Source organism: Moschus berezovskii, chromosome 22 (genome assembly GCF_049115385.1).
Source record: "Moschus berezovskii isolate FMDL1 chromosome 22, NW_MosBer_1.0, whole genome shotgun sequence".
Classification (NCBI taxonomy): Eukaryota; Metazoa; Chordata; class Mammalia; order Artiodactyla; family Moschidae; genus Moschus; species Moschus berezovskii.
Genome location: NC_142481.1, coordinates 9,440,871 through 9,468,835, shown reverse-complemented (window position 1 = coordinate 9,468,835; position 27,965 = coordinate 9,440,871). Strand labels below are relative to the sequence as shown.

The following is a 27,965-nucleotide window of genomic DNA, read 5'->3' as shown; positions in this document are numbered from 1 at the left end:
ACAGATCCCGTTAGCTGTTTAGTGGGAGGATAGACCAATTCTCCACCGTCACGCCTCCACTGGCCCCCAGAGGGCGCAGCGTCACCCGGAGCTCCGCCCAAAGCGAGGCGGGGCCTGATCATCCTGTACGCAGGCGCAGAGTGAGCCTCGGGCGCCCGCAGCTGCTCATTGGTTCCTCTGTGCGCCGCGGGGGCTGGGCCGGGCCGTGAGAATGGCGTGCGCAGGCGCAGGGCCGGCTTCGGGCGCGCGAGCGGTCCTGGGGACCGGAAGTTGAGGCGATCTCGGCGGGTAGCGAGGTGAGGGGGGCGGGGCGGCCGCGTGGGGCGGTGGTGGCGGCGACTGGAGCCCGATCGGGGTCGGGGACAGCTTGGGAGCGGGCTGAGGGGAACGGGGAAACCCCGAGATGAGGAAGGGTGTTGGAGGCAGCCGAGCAGCCGGGAGAAGCAGATGGAGATGGAGCCTGAGCGTTGCTAAGATAACTGGGGGTCAGAGAGGTTGAAGGAAATGGAGGCACAAAAAGGAGTTTCGAGAAACTGAGGGAGTGAGAGACGGGGAGGATGAGAGAGGAGAGAAGCTGAAAACTGGAGAGATCGAGGGCGAGAGACTAATGGATCCGACGGAGAGAGGCTCTCAGGGTCCGCGAGAGAAGTGTGATCGCACCGTGAACTTGGGAGACGGAAAGAAACGCAGAAGGATGAGAGTGGAAACTGTGGTTTTGAGAAACGTGTATGTGTGTGTATGTGATGTATATGTATGCACATAAATATATATGAGTGATGTGGAGTAGTGCCTGGTATGTGTCAGCCCTAAGTAAATGTTGGCTATTACTAGAGCTTCAAACCAGGTGACAGAATTTTAGATGGAGAAATGGAGAGTCAGTGATGGAGAGAGAAGAAGACGGAGAGTCACCAAAAAAAAAAAAAATTCAAACAAAATGAGAGATGAAAAAAACTGAAGAGCAGGAGTGGAGTCAAACGGAGAAAGGCAGTTGGAGAGAAAATCAGAGTGAAAAGCAGAATCAGGGTGGGAGAGAATCAGGTAAATGAAAAGAGCTGGGACCAGTCGAGGAGAGGGAACAGAGGTAAGGGTGGTGAGCAAGATGGACCAGGAAAAAGACAAGAGGCCCAAAGATGGAGAGCCAGGGAAGGGGAGAACATCTCCAAAAGCCTTGAGCCTGGGAAACACAGGCCAAGAGATAGTCAGAGGCACAGTAAGAGAAACTAGTCAAACTGGGAATCCAAAAGATGGCCCAAGAGTAGACTCCTTCAGCGCCATAAGGGTGCCCTCATTCTGGCCCACATACATACATAAGGCAGTTAGCAGCCTGGGGGGAACACTCTCCTCCCTTTCATTGTCCCTGTCTTTTCCTGAGACTCACTGGCCCAGCATGGCAGCAGACTTTCAAGGCCTTTTCCTTTTTGTTCCCTCCTAGACAGAAATTCCCTCTGAAAGTGCTATGGCATCGCCCAGCCCACGTGTTTACCAGGAAGTGGTGGGCACTCCCCACAAGGCTACTCTTTTGTAGGTACAACTCTGCCAGTCCACAGGTTCTTCAACTGGCTCTTATCTGGCTCTGATAACTCCCAGGGTTGGTCTGGGTCCCTCTGAGACTACAGAGATAGAACCTCTGAACTCTGTTCTGTGATGGCCCTCAGAGACTGAAGGCTGAGTAGGAGAAAGCATTGCTAATAAACCAAAGCGAACTGTGGCCTTATGAGTGTAAAATCTTTTCCAGGTTGTATGCCTGTGGCTCCTTTCACTGTTTTCCCTGTCAGTCATCATGGAGCGAAAGCACTGGGCTTGTATGTCAGTTACTGTCTAGCTTCTCTGTGTCAGGCTAGGTAATCAACATTGCACTGTTTTGAGATGGGGATTGTTCCCATTTTACAAATGAAGAAAGCCTCAAAGGAGTTAATTTGCACGGGGACACATATCTGGTAAATGATAAAGCTGAGGTTGAAATTCAGATCTATCTGACTGAAGTCTTTACCACGGAAGGCTCGGGACCGTGTCAGTTTTTTTTCATTAATTTTTTTTGTTTGTTTGTTTTGGCCATGGTACACGGCATGTGGGATTTTAGTTCCCGGATCAGGAATCAAACCTGTGCTCCCTGCATTGGAAGCATGGAGGCTCAACCACTTGACTGCCAGGGAACTCCCTTAGGACCCTTTGAAGATCATAAACTTTAAGAATCTGAGTGATGGGCTTCGCTCCAGAAAATAGCATATACAAGGGGATGTGCTTCGTTAGTTAGGAGTTACGCAGCTAAGAGAAACCAGGCCTTAAGCAAAAAGACATTTTCTTGTGTAGCGGTGAAATGGACTTTTGGAAGGAACTAAGCCTCAAGTACTGAATGGTGTTGCCAAGCTTCTCCCCTGTCCCTCTTCCACTTCTCTCCTGGGGTTGCTTGGTGACCATCCTTGTGTGTGCCTCCTTGTGCCCACATGTAGTCTTTTCTGTAGGAAAGATTTCTAGGAAAGACTATTGAAGACCTGCTACAAACAGCTCCCTGCTTATATCATCCTTGCTTAGCCAACAGTAGATAAGCTTTTCTCTCCTAGCAACCTAGTGTAAAAAGGCCCTGATTGCCTCTCCTTGGGTCATGTGTCTACTCCTCAGACCAGTCACTGGTTAAAGGGGGAGTAGGGTACCGTGATTGGCTAGGCCTTTGTCACTTGCCCAACCAATAGAAGTTCTCGGACTTATAGGCAGTGGAAACCATGTAGATTCCACGAAGGGCTACTCTCCCAAGGAAAGTGCATTTGTTTTTCAGGAAAAAAAAAAAAAAAAAGCGGGAAGTGCCAGGCAGGCTAAAACAAACCATGCAACACTTGCAAAATCATGCGCTGAATTTCAGAGGGTTTCCGGGGACCCTGAAACTCAGTAGGCCACACCTCTCATGTTATTTTGTCTCATGACCAACTTCTGCTGTTGACTGGCCATGTGATCCACATTCCTTCAGGTCCAAAATCCCCTTCTTGGGGATCCTTCCCTAATTCCCAAGCATGGTCCAGGAAGGCTCCTGCAGCCCCCGGGCTTCCTTTCTTGCTGCCCCCATCTTGGGATTGTCAAGAGTCTGGTGGCAGGACCCCCTGTGGGCACTGAGTGTGGCCTTACCCATTGCTGTCCCTTCCCCTAGTCCAGTGCTTGCAAAACAGCAGGCTGTCAGTAAATGTTTCTTATAAATGACTGTCTTCTGCTTTTTTCCTGCAAACATCCAGGGCCTGCAGTCCCAGGATGAACTTGTGTCCATCCCAGAGGTCACCACAGGAGTCGTGAGGTGCCCTGTGCATCACCAGCTTGACCCAGGCCGCAGGCCATTTACTCTGCCAACACCTGTGTCGATCCTGTAGCGCCACTGAAGGGGAGATTAGCTCTTGGAGAAGAAAGTGCTCCCTTCTTGCAGGCACTGGCCTCTCATGTGCAGGAAGTGGGGAATGGCTGAGAATATTTGGTCCAGGGGCTCAGAACTGAGGCCAGTTTTGTGACAGCCCTGGGATTTGCCACGGCATGCCACCTCCCAGAACAAGGGAGGGCAGGGGTTCCCGGGACCGACCCCGGGTTCCCAGTCCTGAAGAGGCCCCGGAGAAATGGGACTGGAATTGTCCCGAGACACGGCGCCTCTTTGAGGATGCCTTCTTCGGCGATGAGGATTATGTCCGGCACGGTTCCGAGGAGTGTCAGAAGTTTTGGACGTTCTTTGAACGCTTGCAGAGGTTCCAGAATCTCAAGACCACCAGGAAGGAGGAGAAAGATGCCAGGCAGCCCAAGCACAGCCACCCAGCACTGGCTGACCTGCCTCGCACTTACGACCCTCGCTACCGCATCAACCTCTCCGTCCTCAGCCCGGACGCTCGGGACTCTCGGGGGCCGGGTGGGCGCCTGCCCCTGGAGAGAGTGTCTGAATTCCGCCGAGCCCTGTTGCACTACCTGGACTTCTGCCAGAAGCAGGCGTTTGGGCGACTGGCCAAACTGCAGCAGGAGCGGGCGGCACTGCCCATTGCCCAATACGGGCACCGCATCCTGCAGACGCTGAAGGAGCACCAGGTGGTGGTGGTGGCGGGTGACACGGGCTGCGGCAAGTCCACTCAGGTGCCCCAGTACCTGCTGGCTGCCGGCTTCAGTCACGTGGCCTGCACCCAGCCCCGGCGAATTGCCTGCATCTCGCTGGCCAAGCGCGTTGGCTTCGAGAGCCTCAGTCAGTATGGCTCACAGGTAAGTGGGGCAGAACAGGCTTCCAGGTTTTCTCGCCTAACCTTGTGGGATAAGTTAATATCAATCAAGTTACAAGAACACTACCCTTTTACCTAGAAATGGTTCTTCTAGAAATTTCTTTATAGATTGGCCTGGATATGGTCCAAATGACAAAGGCGCTAACAAATAGCCAGTTTAGTACTATAAAAAAAATATTGGAAATGCCTAAATGTTTATCAGTCTTTCTCCGCTGCTGCTAAGTCACTTCAGTCGTGTCTGACTCTGTGTGACCCCATAGACGGAAGCCCACCAAGCTCCCCCGTCCCTGGGATTCTCCAGGCAAGAACACCGGAGCAGGCTGCCATTTCCTTCTCCAAGGTGTGAAAGTGAAGTCTCTCAGTCGTGTCTGAGCCTTAGCGACCCCATGGATTGCAGCCTACCAGGCTCCTCCATCCATGGGATTTTCTAGGCAAGAGTACTGGAGTGGCTTGCCATTACCTTCTCCAGTCTTTCTCTAGGCAGTCAGAAAAAAAAGAATGAGGATGCTTCTTACTAATGATGTCTGCTGCTGCTGCTGCTGCTGCTAAGTCACTTCAGTCGTGTCCGACTCTGTGTGACCCCATAGACGGAAGCCCACCAGGCTCCCCCGTTCCTTCTCCAATGTGTGAAAGTGAAAAGTGAAAGTGAAGTCACTCAGGGTTCTAATTCTAGCTCGACCACTTAAAAATTGTTATTGAGACTTCCCTGGCAGTCCAGTGGTCCAGAATCCACCTTCCAATGCAGGGGACTTGGGTTCTATCCCTGGTCAGGGAACTAAGATCCGACATGCTATGGGGCAACTAAGCCTGAGTGCCCTGACTAGAGAAACACACCTGAAATTGATGTGTGTACGATGTGAGGTAGGGGTTAAGATATGTTTCCTCTCAATAACATTTTTTAACCCGTTTCCTTTGGATGACTGGCTTCAGTTTCTCCATCTGTGAGATGAGGATAATAATAGTGCTTACACTGTGTCGTGGTTGTAAGGATGAAATGAGTTGATATACAAAAAGATTTAAAGTAGTTCCTGGTATACAGAAGGTACTCAAGAAAAAGGTTAATAGTTACTATTATAATTAATTAGTATCATATATCGGGCTCCGTGCCAAGGACTTTATGTGTATTAGCACATGTAATTCTCAGGGCATCTTGAAGGAAAAAATACGTGTCTCCGGGATGGAATTGCCCAAAGTCGGCAGCACTAAGTGGCCGAGGTGACAATCGAACCCAAGCCTGTTGGTCTCCAGGCTCTAATGTGGTTCACTTGCTCAGGTTTTCGATATGGGGAGGGTCAGGGGCTATGGGACAGGCCCAGGGTCCTCTCTGACCACCCCCTCCCACCCCCCACCCTTAGGTCGGCTACCAGATCCGTTTCGAGAGCACGCGCTCGGCGGCCACGAAGATTGTCTTCCTGACGGTGGGGCTGCTCCTCCGGCAGATCCAGCGGGAGCCCAGCCTGCCCCAGTACCAGGTGCTGATCGTGGACGAGGTGCACGAGCGGCACCTCCACAACGACTTCCTTCTGGGGGTCCTCCGGCGCCTGCTGCCCCAGCGGCCTGACCTCAAGGTCGTCCTCATGTCGGCCACCATCAACATCTCGCTCTTCTCCAGCTACTTCGGCAACGCCCCCGTGGTGCAGGTGCCAGGGCGGCTTTTCCCTATCACGGTCAGTGCCGCCCACGCCTCCCGCCGCCCCCCACCCCACCCCCCAATCCCCAGACTCCCCACCTGGTCCCTGGCCACCCTTCTCTCCTCCTCTGTTTCCCATCTCTTCGATCAATGACCTTCTCTCTCTCTTTTTGAAGTTTTTCTGTATTTATTTTTTGGTTGCTGCACTGTCGCAGCATTGCATGAGCTTCTCATTGCGGTGGCTTCTATTGTTGTGGAGCACAAACTCTACAGCTTGGACTCAGTAGCTGCGGCGCGTGGACTTAAGTGGCTCCGTGGCACATGGGATCATCCCGGACCAGGGACTGAACCCATGTGGCCTGCATCGGCAGGCAGATTCTTATCTACTGTGCCACCAGGGAAGTCCTCTCTCTCTCTTTTTTTAAAGCTGCTATTTTCTGGGCATTTGCAGTGTCCTGGGGAGAGTGCTAAGTGCTTGTTAGAGGAGGGCCCAAAATGTAAAGGCTTAAGTAACACAGAAATTTTTCTTATCTAACAGAATAGAACCAACTGGTGCAGGCTGGTCCAGGTTGATGGGCAGTTCTGTTGCACGTGGTCATTCAGGGACCCAGGCTGCTCCTCTCTCATTGCTTTACTGTCTCACGGGGCAGGGTTTCTCAGACTCAGCACGGTTGATATTTTGGGCTGGATAATTCTTGGTTGTGCCCTTCAGGGTGTTTATCAGCATCCCTCAGAAGTGGCAGGGCCAGGACTTAAATCCTGCTCACAGATAGACGTGGCACTGGGCCGGGTAGCTTCTGTTTGTCCTTTCAGATCTGCTGTGCCCTTCCCTACCTTCCTGTCTGCCCCGGAAGGCACTAACGGACCCCGCTCTGCCCGGCTTCTCCTTGGCCAGTGGGAAAGGAGAGGCCACCCCCTCCCTCGAGGTCTGCAGTGGGCTGAGCCTCACGGCTCCTTCCAAGACGCCCCTCTGCGCAGTCCTCTCCCTATGGCTTTGATAACCGCTCCTTCCTCCTGTTCTTTGGGGCCAAGGCTCGATAACAGCTCCGAGGCTCCTAGTGGCAGGAAATGCAACGTTCCTTGTGGTTTCTGGATGTCAGTGCCCATCAATCTGTCTTCTAAGTAGTCATTAAAAACAACAAGGGTGCTTTCAGAGAAGTGATTTTGAGGGTTTTAATCTTGACTCCACCCCTTAAAATTTTGTCATTGTTGGAGTTATACTCCAACTACAAAAGATTTTCGTGTATGACAAGTGTATAGCTCAATTAATTTTCACAAATTAAATATCTCAACAGGGATTTCTCTGGCAGTCCAGTGGCTAAGACTCCAAGCTCCCAATGCTGGGGAGCCGTATTCGATCTCTGGTCAGGGAACTAGATCCCACATGCCACAACTAAGATCTGGCACGGTGAAATAAATAAAAAAATTTTTTAGTTTTTATCACAAGAAAAAAAATTTAAAAAATACTTGAATGGAGCCAGTATCTAGATTAAAAGGCACGAAACATTACCAGCATCCCAGAAACCTCCCAGTTACCTTGATACTTGGTCCTTCTATGACATCCTCTTCAAGCCGTCCTATTTGGGACAGTTTGTTCTCTGTCAGCTGCCTGGCTGGTCCGCGTCCTCTCCATCAGCCTGTGGCCTCCGCGCCCCGATGTCGGAGCTGGAGTGACCAGGTCTGCTCCTGCCGTCTCCTCGCAGGTCGTGTACCAGCCGCAAGAGGCCGAGCCGACCACGTCCAAGTCAGAGAAGCTGGACCCCAGGCCCTTCCTCAGGGTGCTGGAGGCCATTGACAATAAGTACCCGCCTGAGGAGCGCGGCGACCTCCTCGTGTTCCTCAGCGGCATGGCGGAGATCAGCGCCGTGCTCCAGGCCGCCCAGACCTACGCCAGCCACAGCCAGCGCTGGGTGGTGCTGCCGCTGCATAGCGCCCTCTCTGTGGCCGACCAGGACAAGGTGTGGAGTGTAGCCAGGCGGAGGGGGCAGGGGGGCGTCTAGCTGCGCAGCCAGAGGAGGGGTGCTGGGGCGGCTGATACAGGACTGAGGCAACCCCACGACCCTGGGCTATGGGCTGCAGAGAGGGCCCGCTCACATCTTTTATCTGGGGGAGGATGCGTCAGGGCACGCTTCCTGATGAGGTGAGGGGCACCGGAGCTGAGCTTTGGCAGACAAGAGAATTTTGAGTAAGAGAAGAGGAAGGAAGGCAGTCCAGGTTGGGGGAACTAGCGTGAGCAAAGGCCTGGACGTGGGAATCTGGGAGTCAGGTGTGGGGAAAGGTGAAGAGACTGCCTGCTTGAGATGCAAGGGTGCTGGGGCCAGGCCTTTGGGTCACTGTCGGTCTAACAAATTAGCCCGGAACCTAGTAGCACATTCAGTGTTAGATTCGTTGTCTCACGTGGTCTCTGCCATCAGGAATCTAGGAGGCGCTTAGCTGGATGGTTCTGGCTCAGGGTCTCTCAGGAGGCTGTGGTCAGGTGTCACCTGGGGCTGCTGTCATCTGAAGGCTTGACTTGGGCTGGAGGATTCTCTTCTGAGAGGGAGCACTCATTCATATGGCTGGCTGTTGGTTGCAGGCCCTTCTAGGGGGCTACTTGAGAGGTCTCACAATGTGGTGGTCAGCTCTTCCTAAGAGACCAAAGTAGAAGCCACAGCATCTTTTATGACGTAGCTGTGGAAATCACAAACCATCACCTCTGCCCTGTTCAGAGGAACAGTACTGGGTGAGGCTGTGAACCCCACGAGCTGAGACTGCCCCGGCCATCTGGAGGCTGACTGCCATAATCACCTCCAGGAGAGTCCCTTCAGGTCACATGTGGTTGTTTAGTGATTAAAGAAACAACCTTTGAGGGCCCTCTCTAGTGGTCAGGTCCTGTGGTTAATGCTCCACGCTTCCGCTTCAGGGGAGACAGGTTCCACCCCGGGTTGGGGAACTAAGAGCCCACATGCTGTGGGGTGCGGCCAAAAAATTAAAAAACAAAACCAAAACACAGCCAGAAAATTTAAAAAAAAAGAGAGAAGAAGAAGAAAGAAAAGGAAGAAACAACGTTTGAGCACCTCCTGCTGATTCTCTTGCACCAGGGGCCCCTTTGGGACGCAGCAGGGGCTTCCCCTCAAGCTGCTGGTCTGCTGGGGGCCGGATGGGCATGTAATCAACAATTCTGCAAGCAGTAGAGGAAAGCCTTGGATACTCTGAGAGCAGAGTCTTGGTGGATTGAGGAAAGGCTTCCTGGGGGAAGGGACTTTGCAAATGGAGACCTGAGAAAGCCCCATTCTGGGACGGGAGGCAGGGAAACGCATGTTCCAGCTGAAGTGTGCGGAGCACTTGTTTTGTGCTGGGCAGTGTCTGAGCCACCCTGTCTGCCAACTCCTGTGGTCCCCATTCGACAGCTACAGAAACTGAGGTGTAGGCACTCAGGCAGAGTCACTTGACTGGCAGAGCCAGGCTGTAGAACTTGGTAATTCGGTATCAGAGCCCATGCTCTTAACCAGCTGTTGGCGGACTTCCTGTGAAGAGGGCGAAATCTTTAGGTTTTATGGGTCTTTGTTGCAACTACCCTGCTGTTACAGCTAGAAAGTGGCTGTAGACTCAGCCGGGTAAGGCTGTGTTCCATTAAACCTGATTCACAAGAGCAGGTCACAGGTGGATTTGGCTCACAGGCTGTAGTTGCTGACTGCCACTCTTAACCACTGTGCCTGACTGTCTCTTGGGTCCATGAGACGGGCTTGTGCAAAGGGCCTGGGGTGAGAGAAAGACAGGGTAGCTGGGAAACTATATGCAGAGTGGCTGGGTCCAGATTGTGAGGAGGGGAGTCAGGAGGGATGGGACTGGGGAGGTGGACAGGGTAGACCACCAGGGGCCTGGAAGACCCACTGTAGGCCTGGACTTTGTCCTGAGGGCACGGGGGGTCTTGGGAGGGTTCTGAGCAAGGTGGCAGGCAGTTCTCTTTGTGCTTCAGCAGATCCCTCTGTTGCATGTGAAGGCTGGATGGGCGGGGTGAGACCAGAGGCCAGGGGGGAAGCTGGAGCGGGATCTGGGTGGGAAGGGATAGGCATGGGCCAGGGCAGGGCCTCTGGGTTTGGGGAGGAGGGAATGAATTCGTGAGATTTTCAAGGGGATCGGCTGTGGCTGGATGGGGGAGGAGAGATGAACACCCAAGATGGCCCAGGTTCTGGCCCCAGTGATGCAGTAGATGAGGAGATGGGGGCCCAAGGAGGAAAGAGTTTGGTAGAAGGTGCGTAGTCTGTTTGAGACGCATGACTGTGAGGTCCCATGGGATATCCAGGAGGCATTCAGGAGGCCACTGGACACAGGGCCAGTAAGTGCCGTGTTTGTTGTGCAAAGAGCCTGGGTGGGGTAAGACAGAGAAGGCGCCAAGGCCACCGCTTCACCGTTACCCAGGTATTTGACGTGGCCCCCCCGGGAGTCCGGAAATGCATCCTCTCCACCAACATCGCTGAGACTTCAGTCACCATTGACGGGATCCGCTTCGTGGTGGATTCTGGTAAGGGTGCCCCCGGCTTCCCCCAGGACCTGGCGACATGTGGGGTTGGAGAGGTGCAGATGGAGTGAGGGAGCTCCGCACAGAGGCAGGGAGGTGGTAGTGTTTAGGGCTGTGGAGCAGGGGCAGCATCTTAGCCTCGTTCAGGCCGTCCAGGCTTGCCCCTGCCTCAGGGCCTTTGCACTTGCTGTTGTCTCCCCCAGATATCTGCATGGCTCACTCCATCACCTCATTTCAGGGCCTGCGCAGATGTCTCCCCAGCAGAGACGCCCACCTTGTCCACGCTATCTGAGTGATCTCCTGTCACTGTCACCTCCCTCATGAGGCTTTATTTTGCTTCATAGTATGAGGCATTGTATTTATATCCAAGCTAGACTCTTTTCTGAAAAGTCAGCATAGCTTAGTGGTGAGGAGACACTGGAACCAGCCTGGCCAGGACCTTGCTGGCTTGTGACCAAGGTCTGGCACTCGCAGTAGGTCATTTTGCTCACAATAAATAATAAAGTAATAATGGCGCCTCCTTCAGGTTGTGAGGATTGGAAGAGTTAATACACTTGGGGGCTGAGGCCAGTACCTGGCACAGGGTGAATGAATGCTCAGTAAGTGTTAGCAGTTACCTTACTGTATTGAATCTGGTGCCATCAATGAGAAAAGATAAGGAAATGGCAAACCACTCTAGTATCCTTGCCTTGAAAATCCCATGGACAGAGGACCCTGGTGGGCTGCAGTCCATGGGGTTGCAAAGTATTGGGCTTGAGTGAGCAACTCACACACACATAATTTTATGTACTGTTAGAAGATGCTGTCTGTTAATCAGTGAGATGTCACTGATTTTAAGGGGCATTCCATTTTCAGAGACAAGTGTGAAACAATCGTGGTCTTGAATTGATGGAATCTGATGCTCTATTCGGCCCGTGAATGGAGGGACTTTGTTTTGTTCACAGCTGTGTCCCTAGTTTATAGTACAGTGCCTTTACCTGTGTGTGTGCTTAGCTGCTCAGTCGTGTCCAACTCTTTGCAACCCCATGGACTGTAGCCCGCCAGGCTCCTCTGTCCATGGGGATTCTCTAGGCAAGAATACTGGAGTGGGTTGCCATGCCCTCCTCCAGGGGATCTTCCCCACCCAGGGATCAAACCCAGGTCTCCTGCATTGCAGGTGGATTCTTTGCCATCTGAGTCACCAGGGAAGCCTGGCACCTAGTAGGTGTTAATAAAATTTGTGGAATGACTGAATCTCTGAATACAGAAAGGCTTGAAGAAGTAAATGAAAAGATGCAAGAGTGGAGAAACTGAAGAATACATTGACAGAATGCCAGTGTGGGGCCCACACTGAGCTCCGGGATAGCGTTCCTGGAACAGAGTCCTAGCGAGGCGTCAGTGCGTGAAAGGCTGGGTCGCAGGCCAGGCGCGTGGAGGGCCCACATGGGTCCTGCTCACACCTTCCCTTCCCGCTCCCCTCCTGCCTGCCCAGGGAAGGTGAAGGAGATGAGCCACGACCCACAGGCCAAACTGCAGCGGCTGCAGGAGTTCTGGATCAGTCAGGCCAGTGCCGAGCAGCGTAAGGGCCGGGCGGGCCGCACGGGCCCCGGCGTCTGCTTCCGCCTCTATGCTGAATCGGACTACGATGCCTTCGCCCCCTACCCTGTCCCGGAGATTCGGAGGGTCGCCCTGGATGCATTGGTGCTTCAGGTAAGGCAGGGTCAGAGAGGAAACTGAATCCTGAGTGCTGGCGCTAGAGAGGAATCCAGGAGATATTTAGACAGGGTTTCAGGGTCAGGAAGGGGAGGCTGGGCCAGGCCACAGAGGAGAACTCATTCCTTCCAAATGTCAGATCCCATATTGGGGTGGGAACTGTTCCCCCCAGTCCACAGGGCCATGGGAAGAAGAACCTTGTGACTCAAGCAGAATGTTTTCAGCTGAAACAGAAGACCCATCAGGAAGTGGCTTTTTACTTTTTTTTAGGAAGTGGCTTTTAAAACTGGGGTTTCTCCATGTGCTTTATGTCATGGCTTGTATCTCAGTAGCTAGTTTTGCTTAGATTAGGCTGCTGTGATGAATAGACCCACTCACATAACAGCCAACACAGCAGAATGTTAGTCCTTGGATTGGTAGGCAGTTTCCTTTATTCAAAGGTGTTGTTTAGTCACTAAGTCGTGTCTGACTCTTGCTACTCTATGGACTGTAACCTGCCAGGCTCCTCTGTCCATGGGATTTCTGAGGCAACAATACTGGAGAGGGTTCCCATTTCCTTTTCCGGGGGATCTTCCTGACCCAGGGATTGAACGCGCGTCTCCTACATTGGCAGGTGGATTCTCTACAGCTGAGCCACTGGGGAAACCCTTATTCAGAAACCCAGGCCTTTTCCCTCTCGTGGCTCCATCATCTCCCCAGGGCCTTCATCATTTGTGTCAGCCTGTGAGGGGGAAAGAGTGTGGGACTTGGGTTTGGGAGGGCGAAGGTGGGCCCATAAGTGATGTGCCTCCCTTCCACTCACCCAGGTGAGAGCTCACGGCCATGTCTCACTGCTGGGGAGGCTGGGAAGTGTAGTCCCGTGCTCAGGAAGAAGCAGAGAAGGCAAGTGGGTGGCACGTGCCACGGACTCACACGTGCCCAGACAGGGGAGTGACTTGAACCAGCCCCCCTCCTAAGGGTGATACACACTGATAGTCTGTATTTGTTTGATTTCCTTTGGAAAAAGTGCCAGTTCTGACCCACTTCTTGGAGTTCCTGACTCATATAACCTGCTGTTTGGAAAAATATTGGCTTGATCAAAATTTCACATGATGAGAAGCCTTGAGATAAGGAGGTTACAGCCTTGGTTGTTTAAATAGATTGGTGATGTCATACAGGACCAGGTTTTTTTTTTTAATTTATGTATTTATTTGTAATTTTTATTTTTGGGCTGTGCCTCGTGGCATGTGGAATCTTAGCTCCTCGACCAGGGAGTTGGACTTGTACCCTCTGCAGTGGAGGCTTCCCTGGTGGCTTAGCTGGTAAAGAATCCACCTGCAATGCAGGAGACCCTGGTTCAGTTCCTGGGCCAGGAAGATCCCCTGGAGAAGGAATACTCACTCCAGTATTTTTGGGCTTCCCTGGTGGCTGAGACAGTAAAGAATCTGCCTGCAATGCAGGAGACCTGGGTTCGATCCCTGGATCAGGAAGATCCCCGGAGAAGGAAATGGCAATCCACTCCAGTATTCTTGCCTGGAGAATCCCATGGACAGAGGAGCCTGGCGAGCTACAGTCCATGGGGTCACAAAGAGTTGGACATGACTGAGTGACTAAGCACAGCACAGCCCCTACGGTGGAAGCTCAAGAGTCTTAACCACTGGACCGCCAGGGTTTTTTCCAGCTTTCCAACCTCAGCTTAGCCGCAGTTCTCCTAATAACAGTGATGATGATGATGACGAAGATAGAAAATAATTTTACCTAGTATTTCTCGTGTGCTGGGCTCTGTTCTAAGGTATATATATAACTGTTTGGATCCTCACACAACCTTTGTGTAGTAAATAAGCTTCTTCCAATTTATGGATGAGAAAAAGGATGCACAGAGAGGTAAAATACCTTGATCCATGTGGCTCTGCTGGCAAGGGGCAGAGCCTGGGTTCATCCGAGGCTCTCAGGCTTCAGAGACTGCCTCATGAATGCCCCTTCACTTTGGTAGCCACAGGCAGCACCTCCTCCTCCTTTACCTGTTTGGCAGCAGAAGCAATGACCTGCCCTTCTTTGTGGGTCTCATTTTTTAAAAGTAATTTTATTTTTATTTTTGGCTGCGCTGGGTCTTTGTTGCGGCACGGGCTTTTCTCTCGTTGTGACGCTGGGGCTTCTTGCAGTGGCTTCTCTTGTTGCAGAGCAAGGGCTGTAGGGCTCTCGGCATCAGTAGTTGTGGCTCCCGGGCTGTAGAGCGCAGGCTTAGTCGTCGTGGCTTAGTTGCTCTGGGGTGGGTGGGATCTTCCCGGACCAGGGATCGAGCCAGTGTCTCCTGCACTGGCAGGTGGATTCTTCACCACTGAGCCACCAGGGAGGCCCCTGTGGGTCTTGTTTTTTTAAGGCTACGGGAACTTTTCTAGACACCCTGGCCTGTCTCCCATCCTGCCTTGTTGGTGGAATTGGGTCACGTGTCTACTCTATGACCTGTAATTGTTTAGGAGAAAGGGAGGGCATTGTCTGACTGGATCAGAGCAATGATTCACAGTCCCAGTTACATGTTGGAATCACTGGAGTGCCTAAAATGTCAAAATCATCTGTGCTTTATCCCCCCACCCAGAACTCCTAATTTAAAGGTCTTTTAACAAGTGTTAGTGGTCTGCCAGACAGCACCAGGGCTCCGTAACCAGGGAGGATGGCGGGATTGGTTGAGGGCTGGATGGCTTAGAGCTTCTGGTGACTTCCAGATCAGGGCCAGGGGAGAGGTCACCTCTCCCAGACTTTGGCTGAGCCCCAGGCTCTCTGAGCTTTGTCCTTATTCTCTCAGAGTCATGTGAGCCACCACGCCAGCCTTACCTTCATCCCCTCACCAGAGGGGTGCTGTTTCCCCTGAGCCAGGCCAGGTCCGGTGATGGGCACACACTTCACCTCTTCCTCCCCACGAGCCGCTGCCCCTCTGTGCCACTGAACTAACCAGGATGCTCTTGTCGAAAGCGAAAGACACCTGACTCAAGCTGTTGTATTCAGAAAAGGGGATTTTATGGATTAGTGAGTCCATGTTGGGGGAGTTTGGGCTTAGAAGAAATAAAGGGTTTCTCCATCTGCTGTGGATTGGCTGATATCCAGGCAGTGGAAAAAATAACCTCAGCTGCTCTGGGCGTCCACCCTGGCCCCTCAGAACCAGAGTGGGTGCCTGAGCGTCTCTCTCTCTCAGCTCCAGGTTGCAAAGTCCCAAGGAAGGATTCTGATTGGCCCAGCTCAGGTCACGTGCTTATCCCTTTGTCAGTTGCTGTGACCAGGGGCTGAGGAACCTCCAGTGGTCCAGCTTAGATCGCGTGCTTGCTCTGTGGTCAGGGTCTGGGAGGGAACTGCTTGGTGGACAGACAGATAAGGGCCCGCCTTGTCCACATCTGTACAGTGAGCCTTGACATTGGATGTATTTTTAAAATTTATTTATTTTTAATTGGAGGATAATTGCTTCACAATATTGTGCTGGTTTCTGCCATATGCCAACATGAATCAACCATAGGTATACGTATATCCCCTCCCTCTGGGCATTTTAAAGTGTCAAGGTTTGTGATCCCTGAGTCCCCCAGTGGCTCCTGTGTTCCCCATTCCTGAGGGGGTTTGACTGTCATTCTAGATGAAGAGCATGAGTGTGGGGGACCCCCGAACCTTCCCATTCATCGAGCCCCCACCACCAACCAGCTTGGAGACGGCCATCCTCTACCTCCAGGACCAGGGGGCGCTGGACAGCTCAGAGGCCCTCACCCTCATCGGGTCCCTGCTGGCGCAGCTGCCAGTGGACATCGTGATTGGTGAGGACCACCGCCCCCTCGGGGGTGATCACGGAGGGTCCTGAAAATGGGTGTGGGACGATGCTCACTCTCTGAGTGACCTGGAGGCAAGGGTGTTCTGTCTCTGGGCCCTGTCCATTCATTTACAAGTCCTCTGTGCCATACACTGTTTAGCACCAGGGTTACAGCAATAAACAAAACAGATGCTGCTTTCCTGTGCCCAGCCCAGCCCGAGTTTCACCCTGTTTCATATGGCAGTACCCGCTTTCCTGTGGTTATAAGGATGTCAAAACTGCCAGCCTCTTCCTCTTACTCATCCCTGAGTCATCCCAGCCCCTCCCAAGGAGCTTGCTAACCGAGGCATATTCGTCTTCATCTTGCCCAATTCTCCTGACTCAGGATATTCTGTATCTACCAATTAACTATCCACAGCCCAGAGAATAGTCCCAGCTGAGCTCTGCCACCTGGGGCATCATTTCCCAAGCGTGGTGCTCAAGGGAGCTTGCTGCCCTTGTCAGCGTTGAAGTTCTCATCACTGTGACACGGTGGAGCAGCAGTATGGGTGGCAGGCTGGGTACCGCCCACCCTGAGGACTACCCACAGCTATGGAAGTGGTTATTTCTGTTTGTGTTAGAAGAGGACAGAGCTAGTGCAGAGAGAATCAGATCTGAGAAGAAAGAGAATGTTCTGTGGGCCTCAGCTGTATGTCAGTGTGGAAGACTCTGTGGCCCTTATTTCATCTCCATCTGGTGAGGGTAGGGCCTCAAGGTGTCCCTGTTGTACAGATGAGGAAAACGAGGCTCAGAGAAAGCACATGACTAGCTCACTAGGGAGGCACACCCCAGCCAGACTGGCACCGTTGGTCCCCAGGCCCTGCGGGGCGGGAGGCACAGATGACTTGGTGCTGGGCGGTTCTGGGCCCAGGTGGCTCATCAGCGGTCTTCTTCCATGCCAGTAAATGCCCAGTGCTTCACAGGTGAAACAGTTCATGCTCACAGCACATCGACGCTGCTGTTAGCCCATTTCACAGATGGAGAAACAGAGGCACAGAGAGGTGGAGGAACTTGCCCGAGGTGACAGAGCTAAGAGTTCTGGGACAGCCTCATTTTTCTGCCCATCTTTACCTGACGAGGCTAGCTGTGTAACAGGAACTTTCTGGAAAGGTGGGCAGGGGAACAGTAAGGATGAGTCAGGTCACTGACCTCTGGGCAGGTAGAAACAGTCTTTCATCACGCTGGGAGCTGATTCTGGGTGTGATTCTGTCCCCCTGCCTCCCGAGGCCCTCTGGGGGTGAGGTGGAGGGTGGGTCAGGGGTCCCTGAGGAGTGGGGAATGCCGTCGGGCACCCAGGAGGCTCAGCGCGGGTCCACCCCCAGGAAAGATGCTGATCCTGGGCTCCATGTTCCACCTGGCCGAGCCCGTGCTCACCATCGCCGCCGCCCTCAGCGTCCAGACGCCCTTCACCCGCAGCGCCCAGAGCAATCCCGAGTGCGCAGCTGCGCGGCGTCCCCTGGAAAGTGACCAGGGCGACCCCTTCACGCTCTTCAACGTTTTCAACACCTGGGTGCAGGTGAGCTTGGCAGCACCCTGCCCCCGCCCCAGCCGCCTGGCTGTCGTTCTCAGGAAGTCAGGGCCTTGCACCCCACCTGCACCCCAGGGAGGACCCCTGAGGCCACCGCAGACCGGGCCTGTCTGGGGAGAACCCCGAATCCACTTTTCATGGGACGAGCACATGCTGAGGGGAGCCTGGGGTCTCTGAGCACTGACTAAAGCCAGCGCTGTCTGGCTTTTCAGATGCCTTAGGGGATGTCTGTGTTTTGAACACATGTTCCCTGACCAGGCCTGGTCCTGTCCTGAGCTGTGCTAGGGACCCGGTGGTGACTAAACTTACCTGGCCCTGCCCTCCTGCGACTCCCAGTCCAGTGCAGGGAGGCAGACCATCCCTGGACAGTGACAACTCAGAATAGAGTGCAGTGGGGAGTCCAGGGGGCTCAGAGAGCCCCAGAGGGCTGTCTGACCCTGTGTAGTCTGGGAGGACTTCCTGTAAGAGGAGGCATTGGGGCTGAGACCTGGAAGAAGGAGAGCAGGTGTCTCTGAGGGAGGGCCGACAGGTCTCCCGCCAGCCCCACATCTTCCTAGTGGCTGGTATTGGGACTCGTCTAGGTGGTGGGTCAGCACCCCCACCCCTTCCCCCAGCTGGCCAGGCCCTGACCTCCTGGGGTCTGTACCTCCACTCAGGTGAAATCTGAACAGGGCAGAAACTCACGCAAGTGGTGCCGCCACCGGGGCATCGAAGAGCACCGGCTGTATGAGATGGCCAACATGCGGCGCCAGTTCAAGGTGAGGCCTGGGAGGAGGGGTGGGGGCCAGCCCCCATGGGGAAGGCACCCTCCCACTTGGGGCACGAGAGTGGGAGGAGGTAGAGGGAGAGTATGCGTGAACACCCTTCACAGCGTGACATCTCCTCTTCTCTGACAGCATCGTCAGAGCCCCTCCCCACACCCACCTCCCCTACCATCACATGGCTAGGTGTGGGGTGGGGCCAGGGCAAAGGGGTGAAAATCCATGAGGGCTTCCTGGAGGGGTGGACAAGGTCTGCCGTCACAAGTCACATCCTCACAAAGAGCCTAGTTCTTGAGCTGGGGTGCCGAGGTGGCCACGCAGGCCATGCTGGGAGGTGTGGAGCACAGGCTCTAGGGTGGGTGGGCTTCAGTAGTGTTGGTTGGAGGCACCATCAGGAGCGGGACACCTCAGCACTGAATCTGAGCTCTGCCACTTGCTAGCAGTTCAACCACGGGCAAGCCACTGGGCCTCCCGGGGCCTCAGCTTCTCCTTCAGAAAATGGGGAAGCCAAAAAATAGCCCTGCCTCCAGCATTCCTGTGAGGACTGAATGAGTTACTAAGTTGCAGTTTTTTTATATCTGCTTTGTTCATTTGTTTGGGCTGTGCGAGGTCCTCATTGCTGAGTGCAGGCTTTCTCTAGCTGCTGCGAGCGGGGTTACTCTCTGGTTGCGGGGCTCGGGCTTCTCACTGCTGTGGCTTCACTTGTGGAGCACAGGCTCTAGGGTGGGTGGCTTTCAGGAGCTGTGGCACTGGACTTACTCTGCAGCATGTGGGATCTTCCCGGACATGGGATCGAACTGATGACCCCTGCATCGCATGGTGGATTTGTAACCGCTGGACCACCAGGGAAGCCCTGCAGTTTTTATTGTTATTATTAAGATGTGGTTCTGCAGGTTTTTTGTGTCATTAATATTCCACGGGCATCTTTCCTTTCAAACACAAAAAAGCTCTGGTGCTAGGGAATTCCAGCCCCCTGTTGTGGGCATGCCACGGAATGAAAATAAAACAGCCTCTGATGTAGCCATTCCCCTTGGCTGCAGACCTCGGAGTGTGCGGTCACCGCCAAGGCCTCCCGTGCGTTAATGGGTCCCCACATTCAGACATCTCCTTCGTACTTGACATCATCTCTCAGCGTCTCTGACTTTCTCAAGAGCGGTGGTTCCACCTTTGCTGGGCCCCAGACGCTGAGAAAAGCGGGGGCGCTTTTCCTTCTCTCACGCTCTGTGTCCCATCAGATATCCTGCCTCTTCTCATTGGTTGGGGCTCAGTGGGAAACAGAGGGTCAATCCAGTAGGGCCCCTGGGACGCTGTTTCTGGAGGCATGGGCAGGAGGTCTCTCAGGGGCATTGGATTCATGGGGAGGGTCCATGATTTCTAGATTCTGCACCCTGCCATCCCCCACAGAGATTCTGATTCAGTCGTTCTGGGTGGGGTGCAGGTCTTGGCATTTCTTTTTTAAGTAATCTTATTTATTTACTTATTTTTGGCTGTGCAGGGTCTTCGTTGCTGCGGGGGCTTTTCTCTAGTTGCAGCAAGTGGGGGCTGCTTTCTAGTTGCGGTTCGCAGACTTCTCGTTGCAGTGGCTCCTCTTGCTGCAGAGAGGGCTCCAGGGTGTGTGGGCTCAGTAACTGTGGCTCCCAGGCTCTAGAGCGCAGGCTCAGTAGTTGTGGTGCAGAGGGTGAGTTGCTCCAAGGCATGTGGGACCTTCCCGGACCAGGGATCGAACCTGAGTCTCCTGCGTTGGCAGCCAGGTTCTTTCCACTGAGCCACCAGGGAAGCCCCGGTATTTGTGACAACTTCCCAGATGATCCCAGATGCTGCTGCTGCTACTGGCCAAAGCACCACATTCTGAGAAGCATTTGAGTGTAGGTACCTCACGGGGCTGGTGCAGGTCTGGAGGGGCAGGTGGGTGTGTAACCAGAGCCCGGGGACAGCTGGGTGGAAAGGGCGTGTGACCTGAGCCCCCAGGGAGGACCCTGAATGGTAATGATCACCCAGCCTCGTCTCCTCCCTCCTGTCCCCCGGCCTGGGTGTTCTGTTGGCCAGTGATGAAGACAGTTCTCTTTCCTAGAACAGTCATGTGCCCAGCATCATATAAAGAGTTGTTGTCTTTAGTTCCCTGACCAGGGATCGAACTTGGGCCCTGGCAGTGACCATGCCAAGTCCTAACCACTGGACCACCAGGGAATTCCCAGAGAGTGGTTCTCATATAGCTCCTTTCAGCTCCAGCTGGGAGGTCCCAGGAGGGTCCCCGTTTGTCATTTGAGGACAGGGGTGGCTCTCAGGGTGAGGTCACGTGCCAGCCAGCTGCAGGTCCCCAACTGGAACGTGCGTCTGGGCCCAGAGTGCACCTGACCGTGTTCCTCACTCGGGCTCCATCTGCCTGCCCCCAGGAGCTGTTGGAGGACCACGGACTGCTGGCCGGGGCCCAGGCCCCGCAGCCAGGGGACAGCTATAGTCGGCTGCAGCAGCGGCGGGAGCGCCAGGCACTCTACCAGCTGAAGCGCCGGCACGAGGAGGGTGTGGGGCGCAAGCGCAAAGTGCTGCGAGTCCAGGACGACCAGGACGGCTGGTCCAGCGATGAGGACCGGGGCGGCTCAGCCTCCCGGGGGGCGAGCGACAGCGTGGACATCCAGGTGGGGCTCCGCGGGGCGGTCTGGGGCCTGGGGCAGTGGGGATGGCGTTTATCAGAGCGGGAACTCCTCAGCTCAGGAGGTGGGTTTCCATGGACAGGTGTCTGCCGAACCCCTGGGATCCCCAGACTCCAGTACCAACCCCTTGGGCGGTGGGGAGGGCCTCACCTTCCCCTGTGTTCCCCACAGGACGTGAAGTTTAAGCTCCGGCACAATCTGGAGCAGCTGCAGGCGGCCGCCAGCTCGGCCCAGGCCCTGACTCGGGACCAGATGGCCCTGCTCAAACTGGTGCTCGGCCGGGGCCTCTACCCGCAGCTCGCCGTCCCCGACCCATTCAACAGCGGACGCAAGGACTCGGACCAGGTGTGTCTCCTTCCCATCTGTGTCTTGTCATCTCTCATCCCTTCCCAGCTCCTGCTCTGTGCTGGGGTTACAGCAGTGACCGAGGCAGCCCTGGCCCTGTCCTTGTGGGGTGCAGTCTAATGATGGGGGCAGGGGAGAAACTCGTGTCCAGACAGTGACCCAGAGTGGGATGGGGACCCAGGGGCTGAGGGAACAGGGGGACCTGAGCAGCGTGGGAGGAAATCAGGGAGGACTTCCTGGAGGAGGGAGTTTTGAGTTGAGATGAGAAGGGGGGAACCTGGCAGCGGGAAGAGCAGGTCTGAGCCTCTGTGCCCTGGCATCCGCCTTCCACTCCTCCAGATCTTCCACACCCAGACCAAGCAGGGCGTTGTGCTGCACCCCACCTGCGTCTTTGCCAACAGCCCCGAGGTGCTGCACACGCAGGAGCAGGCGGCCAGGGGCGGCGACAGGAGCCGAGGTACCAGGAGCCCAGGCGGGGGTGGGGAGAAGCCTTCCGTTGGGGGTTTGAGGGGGCAGTGATCTTGGGGTGCCACTTGCTGTTGGGGATTACCCCCTCATACCTCCCACACTCCGCCTTCCCTGGGGCTGCTGACCTGAAACTTGCAGGTCCCAAGAGCCACACCTGGCTGGGTGGCCTTGGGGGGTCCACCCCTCTCTCTACCGACCCTCTCCCTCCCCATGTGGTGCTGGCTGCCCAGAGCCCGTCACAAGGCCTGAGGTTTGCACCATTAGAGCAGCGCCTGCCAGGAGAGCAGTCAAGGGAGCTCTGTGAACCTCAGGGCTTGGTCCTTCCCAGGGTGGGTGGTCCCCCAGCCCTAGTGTTCAGGCAGTTGTATTCAGTCTACCTTCTAGTGGAATCCAGGCCAAAAGGTGGCCTCTGCTGAGGCTGCACTCGGGCCAGGCCGGTCTGCAGGGGGCGCCCTTCCCCAGGTGCAGGCCCTGCAGTTGGGTGGGGGCTTCACGCCTTCAGTGTTGTGTGCTTTGTCTGAGCGCTGAAACACAACTCATCCTTCTCTTGTTTGTAAAGAAAGTAACACACTGCGTTAGAATGGCAAATACCAACCCCACAAGATAAAGTTTATGATTTTAAACACCAAAGATAGAATTTAAAATTTTCTCGCTAATCTTTTTCTTTGTAAAAAAAATTTATTTATTCTTTATGAAGGAGAATTGCTTTACGGTTTCGTGTTAGTTTCTGCCATACATCGACACGACATTTTTTTTCTTAATGTTTATTTATTTGTTTGACTGCACTGGGTCTTAGTTGAGGCATTCGAACTCTTAGTTGGGCTGTGTGGGATCCATTTCCCTGACCAGGGATCGAACCCAGGCCCCCTGCATTGGGAGTGCAGACCTTTAGCCACTGGACCACCAGGGAAGTCCCTCTAATCTTTAAGTTGTGTAAGTTCCTAGTCAATTTATCCTCTTCCTATTACAGTAAGTCCCCTGCATGTGAGCAAGTTCCGTTCCAAGAACATGTTCATAAGTCCTGTCTGTTCGTAAGTTTTAACACAGCTAGGACCCATCTAACACAATCAGTCATATAGTACTGTAATAATTTATAATATGTTTACATCTCTGAAAGTTTGCAACTTGGAGGTTTGTATGTAGGGGACCTACTACACGTTGTTTTTCTCCTTTTTAAAAACTGGTTTTATTTACTTATTTATTTTTGGCTGTGCTGGGTCTTTGTTGCTGCCCGGGCTTTTCTCCATTTGCAGTGCACAGGCTTCTCGCTGCGGCTCCCAGCCTCTAGAGCACAGGCTCAGTCGCTGCGGTGCATGGGCTCAGTAGCTCTGCGGACAGGTGGGATCTTCCTGGATCAGAGATCAAACCCATGTCTCCTGCCTTGACAGGTGGATTGTCTACCCCCGAGCCACCAGAAAATCCCGTTTTTCTCCTTTTTGAAAACATTTGGAAAGTTCCAGGCATCTTTTAAGTAGAGAGGCTGTGATGAACCGTCTGTGACCTTACCTAGCTGCGGCTGTCAGCATTTTCCTTCCTTGTTTTTTCTGTCCCCTTGATTTTTTCCCCCTGTCTTTGCTGTAGCATGTTAAAGCAGGTCCCAGACACCTTACCAGTTAGTAATAATAATAAAAATCCTATTCATAAGGACTGTTATTTTGTATCACCACAGTGCTGTCATCCATCAGTCCTAACAAAATTAGCAACAATTCTTAATATCCCTGAATAGCTGAAATCACATTCAGCTTGGCAGAGTGTTTAAGAACATGCCACAGACATTTTATCCTTATGCATGTTCTTTGTGTGGATGTTTAAATGGGGCTTCCTTGGTGGTTCAGACGGTAAAGAATCTGCCTGCAGGGCAGAGGCCTGAGTTTGATCCCTGGGTTGGGAAGATCCCCTGTAGAAGGGCATGGTTTCCCACTCCAGTATTCTTGCCTGGGAAATCCCACAGACAGAGGAGCCTGGCGGGCAACAGTCCATGGGGTCGCAGAGTCAGACCCAACTGTAGTGACTAACACTTCACTTGAATAGCGGGGGCGGAACAGACCGCCCCTGGGGGGAGTGATGGGTGTGTGGGGTGAGGTGGGGAGGGGATGCTGAGCTGTCCCTTTGACCCTCTCAGACGACAGGGACAAGATGAGCAGCAAGCACCAGCTTGTCACCTTCGTCTCCCTCCTGGAGACCAACAAGCCGTACCTGGTGAACTGTGTCCGCATCCCCGCTCTACAGGTGGGCCCCGCCCCAGCCTCCCCGCCTCCCTCCCAACTGCCAGGTGCCATGGCTGTGTTCCTGGGGGTGGGGGCTGGCCTGGAGGAGCCGTCTTCCCCCAGGCTGGCTGCTGTCTCCTCCTCCTGGCATCCATTCATTCCTGGCTGAGCGCCTGCCCGGTGCCAGCGCTTGGGGAAGACACACAAGGCAGGACCCGGTCCCTGCCCCCCTGGAGCTCACATCTCACTGGGAAGGGTGGGCAGTAGCAATAAACACAGTGCAGCGCTAAATGACAGAGCAGAAAGCGAGAAGAACAGGATAAAGGGAATGGGGAGGAGTGGGGAGGGGAGGGGACAGGTTCTAGTATGGAATCAGGCCATCTGGGTGGGCCTCATTGAGACGGTGCCGGTGCCGTCAGCAAAGGCCTGAAGGTGGGAGGGCTGTGGGGATCTCTGGGGGAAGAGCGACCTAGGCAGAGGGAAGAGCAAGTGCAAAGGCCCTGGGGCACCACGTGCAGGGTGTGAACAGGGAGCAGCTGGGGCAGCGTCAGGGTTAGGGAGAGAGGCTGAGGCGGGGTCAGGGAGGCAGGTGAGACCAGATCTCCCGCCTCCCCACCCCCAGAGGGCTCTGAGCAGAGCTGGGTCAGGGACTGGCGTGGGGCAGAGTCCGCGAGCCCAGCGAGGAGGCGGCCGCGGTCACAGGACAGGAGCGGGTGGGGGTGGGGACCGAGGGTGGGGTGGGTGAATCGGGGGTGGGCAGGAGCCCAGTCAGGCGGGCGCCGCTCCAGCATGCCTGCCCACTGCTTCCTGTCTCCTCCCCTCTGTCTTCCAGTCCCTCCTGCTGTTCAGCCGGTCCCTGGACACCAATGGTGACTGCTCCCGCCTGGTGGCCGATGGCTGGCTGGAGCTCCAGTTCACAGACACTGAGAGTGCTGTCCGGCTCCTGGCGGCTTCCCTGCAGCTCCGGGCCCACTGGGAAAACGCCCTGGACCGGCAGCTGGCCCACCAGGCCCGGCGGCGGCTGGAGGACGAAGAGGAGGAGGAGGAAGCCCCTGTCAACCACAAGGAGGTGGTGGCCCTGAGCAGGGAGCTGCTGCAGTTCATGACATCCAAGGTACCCGCCTCCTGGGCACCTGCCCCCTTGGTTGGAGGGGCTGTCAGCTACAGGGATGAAGGCTCCAGAGGGCCCTGACTCCCAGCTCATCAAGACGCCCACATTTGGGGGTTTTCAAACCGCAGAGGTTGATGACAGGCTCAAGGTCACACAGCTGGTAAGGGTGAACCCAAGATTTGACCCAGGGGCCACCCCATTGACCCCTGCAGCCCTCATTCAACAGATGCATGTTAATACCTGCTGCATCTGGGCTGCTGCTGCTGCTGTTAAGTCGCGTCAGTTGTGTCCGACTCTGTGCGACCCAATAGATGGCAGCCCACCAGGTTCCTCTGTCCCTGGGATTCTCCAGGAAAGAACACTGGAGTGGGTTGCCATTTCCTTCTCCAATGCATGAAAGTGAAAAGTGAAAGTGATGTCGCTCAGTCATGTCTGACTCTTCGCGACCCCATGGACTGCAGCCTATCAGGCTCCTCTGTCCATGGGATTTTCCAGGCACGAGTACTGGAGTGGATTGCCATTGCCTTCTCCGCATCTGGGGTGCAGGTTACCCCTGAGTAGCGGTTAAGGGCGTGCGAGATATGAGAGAGAAGCTATGAGGTGCATGGAAGACAGATGTTCACGGAAGACAGATGGGAGAATTGGACACAGCGTGCTTGAAACCGAACCCCCACTTCTTTATGTGGTGTGCGGGTTGAGAATTGCTTCTGATTCTACTTCACATGGATGTGGTGGGACCCGGAGGACCGGAGAAAGGGGAACGGGCTGACATGCTGGAGGAGAAGGGGCAAGGTGGCCACACTTGAGGGTCAGACTTGAGGTCTGAATGTGTTCCCATAAAGGATGAGGAGGGAGAGGACCTCGGGAAAGCAGGTAAGGGAGCGTTCTAGACAAGCCTTTGGTCATGAGTATCTGAAACCAGGGTGTGAGTGACTTAAGCAATTGGCCCCCATAACTGAAAAGTCCAGGGGGGGACTTCAGGCACAGCTGGATCCAGGTGCTCCCATAATGTCTACCTATCTCCTGTCTGCTGATAGAGTCTGTCTGCTTTATCTCCTGTCTCTCTTCGCTCAGGTTTCCTACAGCCTCCGGCGGCTTACAGGGCTGGAAGTCCAGAACCTCTATGTGGGACCCCAGACCATCACGGCTGCCCCCAGTCTCCCTGGCCTCTTTGGCAACTCTACCCCGTCCCCCCACCCCACCAAAGGGGGCTACGCAGTCACTGACTTCCTTACCTACAACTGCCTCACGGTGAGCATGGACGCTCACCTTGGCCCCTCGTCCTCCTGCCCCGATATGGGATTTTAGAGATTTCCCCTGGAACCCCCAACCACATTCCAGCTTAGTCCAGGGATGCAGTTTCAGAAAGGGCCTACCAGCCCCGAGAGCTTCTGGGAAGGTCCCAGGCTGGTGGTGGGGAGTGGGGCAGGGAGCCAAGCCCTGACACAGCCCTTCTGTCACAGAGTGATGCGGACCTGTACAGCGACTGTCTCCGCACTTTCTGGACCTGCCCGCACTGCGGCCTGCACATGCCCCTGACGCCCCTGGAGCGCATCGCCCATGAGAACACCTGCCCGGAGGCCCCGCAGGATGGCCCCCCAGGTGAGGCTGGAGCGGGGCCCGGATGCCTGTGCCCGCCCAGCTGTCCATCCAGTCTGTGGTTCTCTCCTGTGCATCTGGGTGTTCACTCCGCACTCTGGGATCCACGACCTCAACCCGCTGCCTGGCTGGTGCCACGTATGGGCTTTGTCACTGAGACCCGGAGCCCGGGACAAGGAGGGCCTGGACCACCTCATTCTCGCGTCTCTGGCTGTCTCTCTTTGGTCTCTGCCGCCTCCTCTCTGATCTGCCTCTGCTTTTCTGTTTCTCTTTTTCTCTGCTGTCCCCAAGCCGTCTCTGCCTCGGCCACATCCATCCTGTTGTCACCCGGAGGACGCCGCAGTGGGCAGACCTGGGCAGAGTCTGCTGTGGTGCGTCCCATGCCACACACCGGTGCTCACGGGGAGATGGCTGTGGGGCCGTGGGGCCCCACCCCAGGGCTCTGTCTGTCTCTTTTCAGTCTCTGTGTCTGAACTTGTGTTTTTCTCTGTCTCTCTCACTGCGTGGGGACACAGAGTAAAGACTTGCCTCTCTGTGTGTATGTTAATCAAGGAAGGCTTCCTGGAGGAGGCAGAGCTGGAGTTCCCCAGAGGCCAGGAGAGAGCCTGAGCCACAGAGGTTCCTGGTATTTGGGTGGGGGTGAGAGCAGGCAGTGGAGCACCCCACCTCAACTCTCTTCTCCTCTCCCCTAGGGGCTGAAGAAGCTTCCCCCGAGCCCCTCCAGAAGGCATCTGCCCTGCAGAAGCCCTACCACTGTGAGGCCTGCCAGAAGGACTTTCTGTTCACGCCCACGGAAATCCTGCGGCACCGGAGGCAGCACGTGTGAACCCAGCCCATCCCAGACCAGGGCCGAGGCCCGGACTGCCGCCACCACCCCCAGCCTAGGCTCGCAGCTGTGGTCTGGGCCCGGCCCCGAGGTGGGGGGAGCATAAATACATGAATAAACTCTCACTGATGGACTCAGGCCTTTAAGCCTGCCCATCCGTAAAGTGGGCTTCCCAGGTGGCACAGTGGTAAAGAACCCGTCTGCCAATGCAGGAGATGCAGGAGAGGCGGGTTGGATCCCTGGGTCGGGAAGATCCCCTGGAGAAGGAAATGGCAACCCACTCCGGTATTTTTGCCTGGAGAATCCCCATGGACAGAGGAGCCTGGTGGGCTAGAGTCCATGGGGTCTCATAGACATGGCTGAGCACATGTGCACACACATCCAGAAATCAGCAACCGTCTCTGCTGGTCTGACTCTTATCCCTCCTGTTGCAGCAGCCACCTGATGTGTCCTGGGGTAGATCCCGGGACTTGAGGCTGAGCAGGCACCAGGTCCAGGGTCTGACTGCCCTTGGCGACTGCTCTCCCCAAGTCTCTCCTCACGGCCTCTGCTTTCCCTCGAACTCAGAGATCCCGGATTGGCCCATTCACGTGTGAGGCTTTGGGAGCT

At 54.8% G+C, this 27,965-nt stretch overlaps 1 protein-coding gene and 1 non-coding gene across 6 annotated transcripts; one reads left to right on the top strand and one right to left on the bottom strand.

The window, feature by feature from the left end:
* The first annotated feature begins 180 nt into the window (after positions 1 to 180).
* On the top strand, positions 181 to 27,481 carry DHX34 (DExH-box helicase 34). Of its 5 annotated transcripts, none has more exons than XM_055411749.2 (17): positions 182 to 296; positions 3,222 to 4,215; positions 5,588 to 5,899; positions 7,566 to 7,820; positions 10,264 to 10,366; positions 11,835 to 12,052; positions 15,654 to 15,828; positions 17,183 to 17,376; positions 18,045 to 18,146; positions 20,543 to 20,785; positions 20,972 to 21,145; positions 21,485 to 21,602; positions 23,736 to 23,842; positions 24,653 to 24,934; positions 26,006 to 26,182; positions 26,395 to 26,533; positions 27,223 to 27,481. In XM_055411749.2, the coding sequence occupies exons 2-17, from the start codon at positions 3,511 to 3,513 to the stop codon at positions 27,354 to 27,356; spliced, it is 3,438 nt and encodes a 1,145-aa protein (XP_055267724.2). In that variant the 5' UTR covers positions 182 to 296; positions 3,222 to 3,510; the 3' UTR covers positions 27,357 to 27,481. The 5 variants fall into 5 exon arrangements, with proteins under 5 accessions (XP_088686071.1, XP_088686072.1, XP_055267724.2 ...); XM_088829943.1 differs by having other exon boundaries at positions 21,485 to 21,623; XM_088829944.1 differs by lacking the exon at positions 182 to 296 and adding an exon at positions 432 to 726 and having other exon boundaries at positions 21,485 to 21,623.
* Positions 20,265 to 20,336, bottom strand: TRNAD-GUC (transfer RNA aspartic acid (anticodon GUC)). Its single transcript has one exon. It is a non-coding gene; the product is annotated as a tRNA-Asp (tRNA).
* Positions 27,482 to 27,965: the final 484 nt, after the last annotated feature.

Bases quoted from the DNA above. Each gene is read 5' to 3' on its own strand.
- DHX34 (XM_088829943.1), top strand. From the start codon at position 3,511: ATGCCACCTCCCAGAACAAGGGAGGGCAGGGGTTCCCGGGACCGACCC. The intron at 24,935-26,005 runs GTACCCGCCTCC...CTCTTCGCTCAG, and splicing joins TGCAGTTCATGACATCCAAG to GTTTCCTACAGCCTCCGGCG. The intron at 26,534-27,222 runs GTGAGGCTGGAG...CCTCTCCCCTAG, and splicing joins CCCGCAGGATGGCCCCCCAG to GGGCTGAAGAAGCTTCCCCC.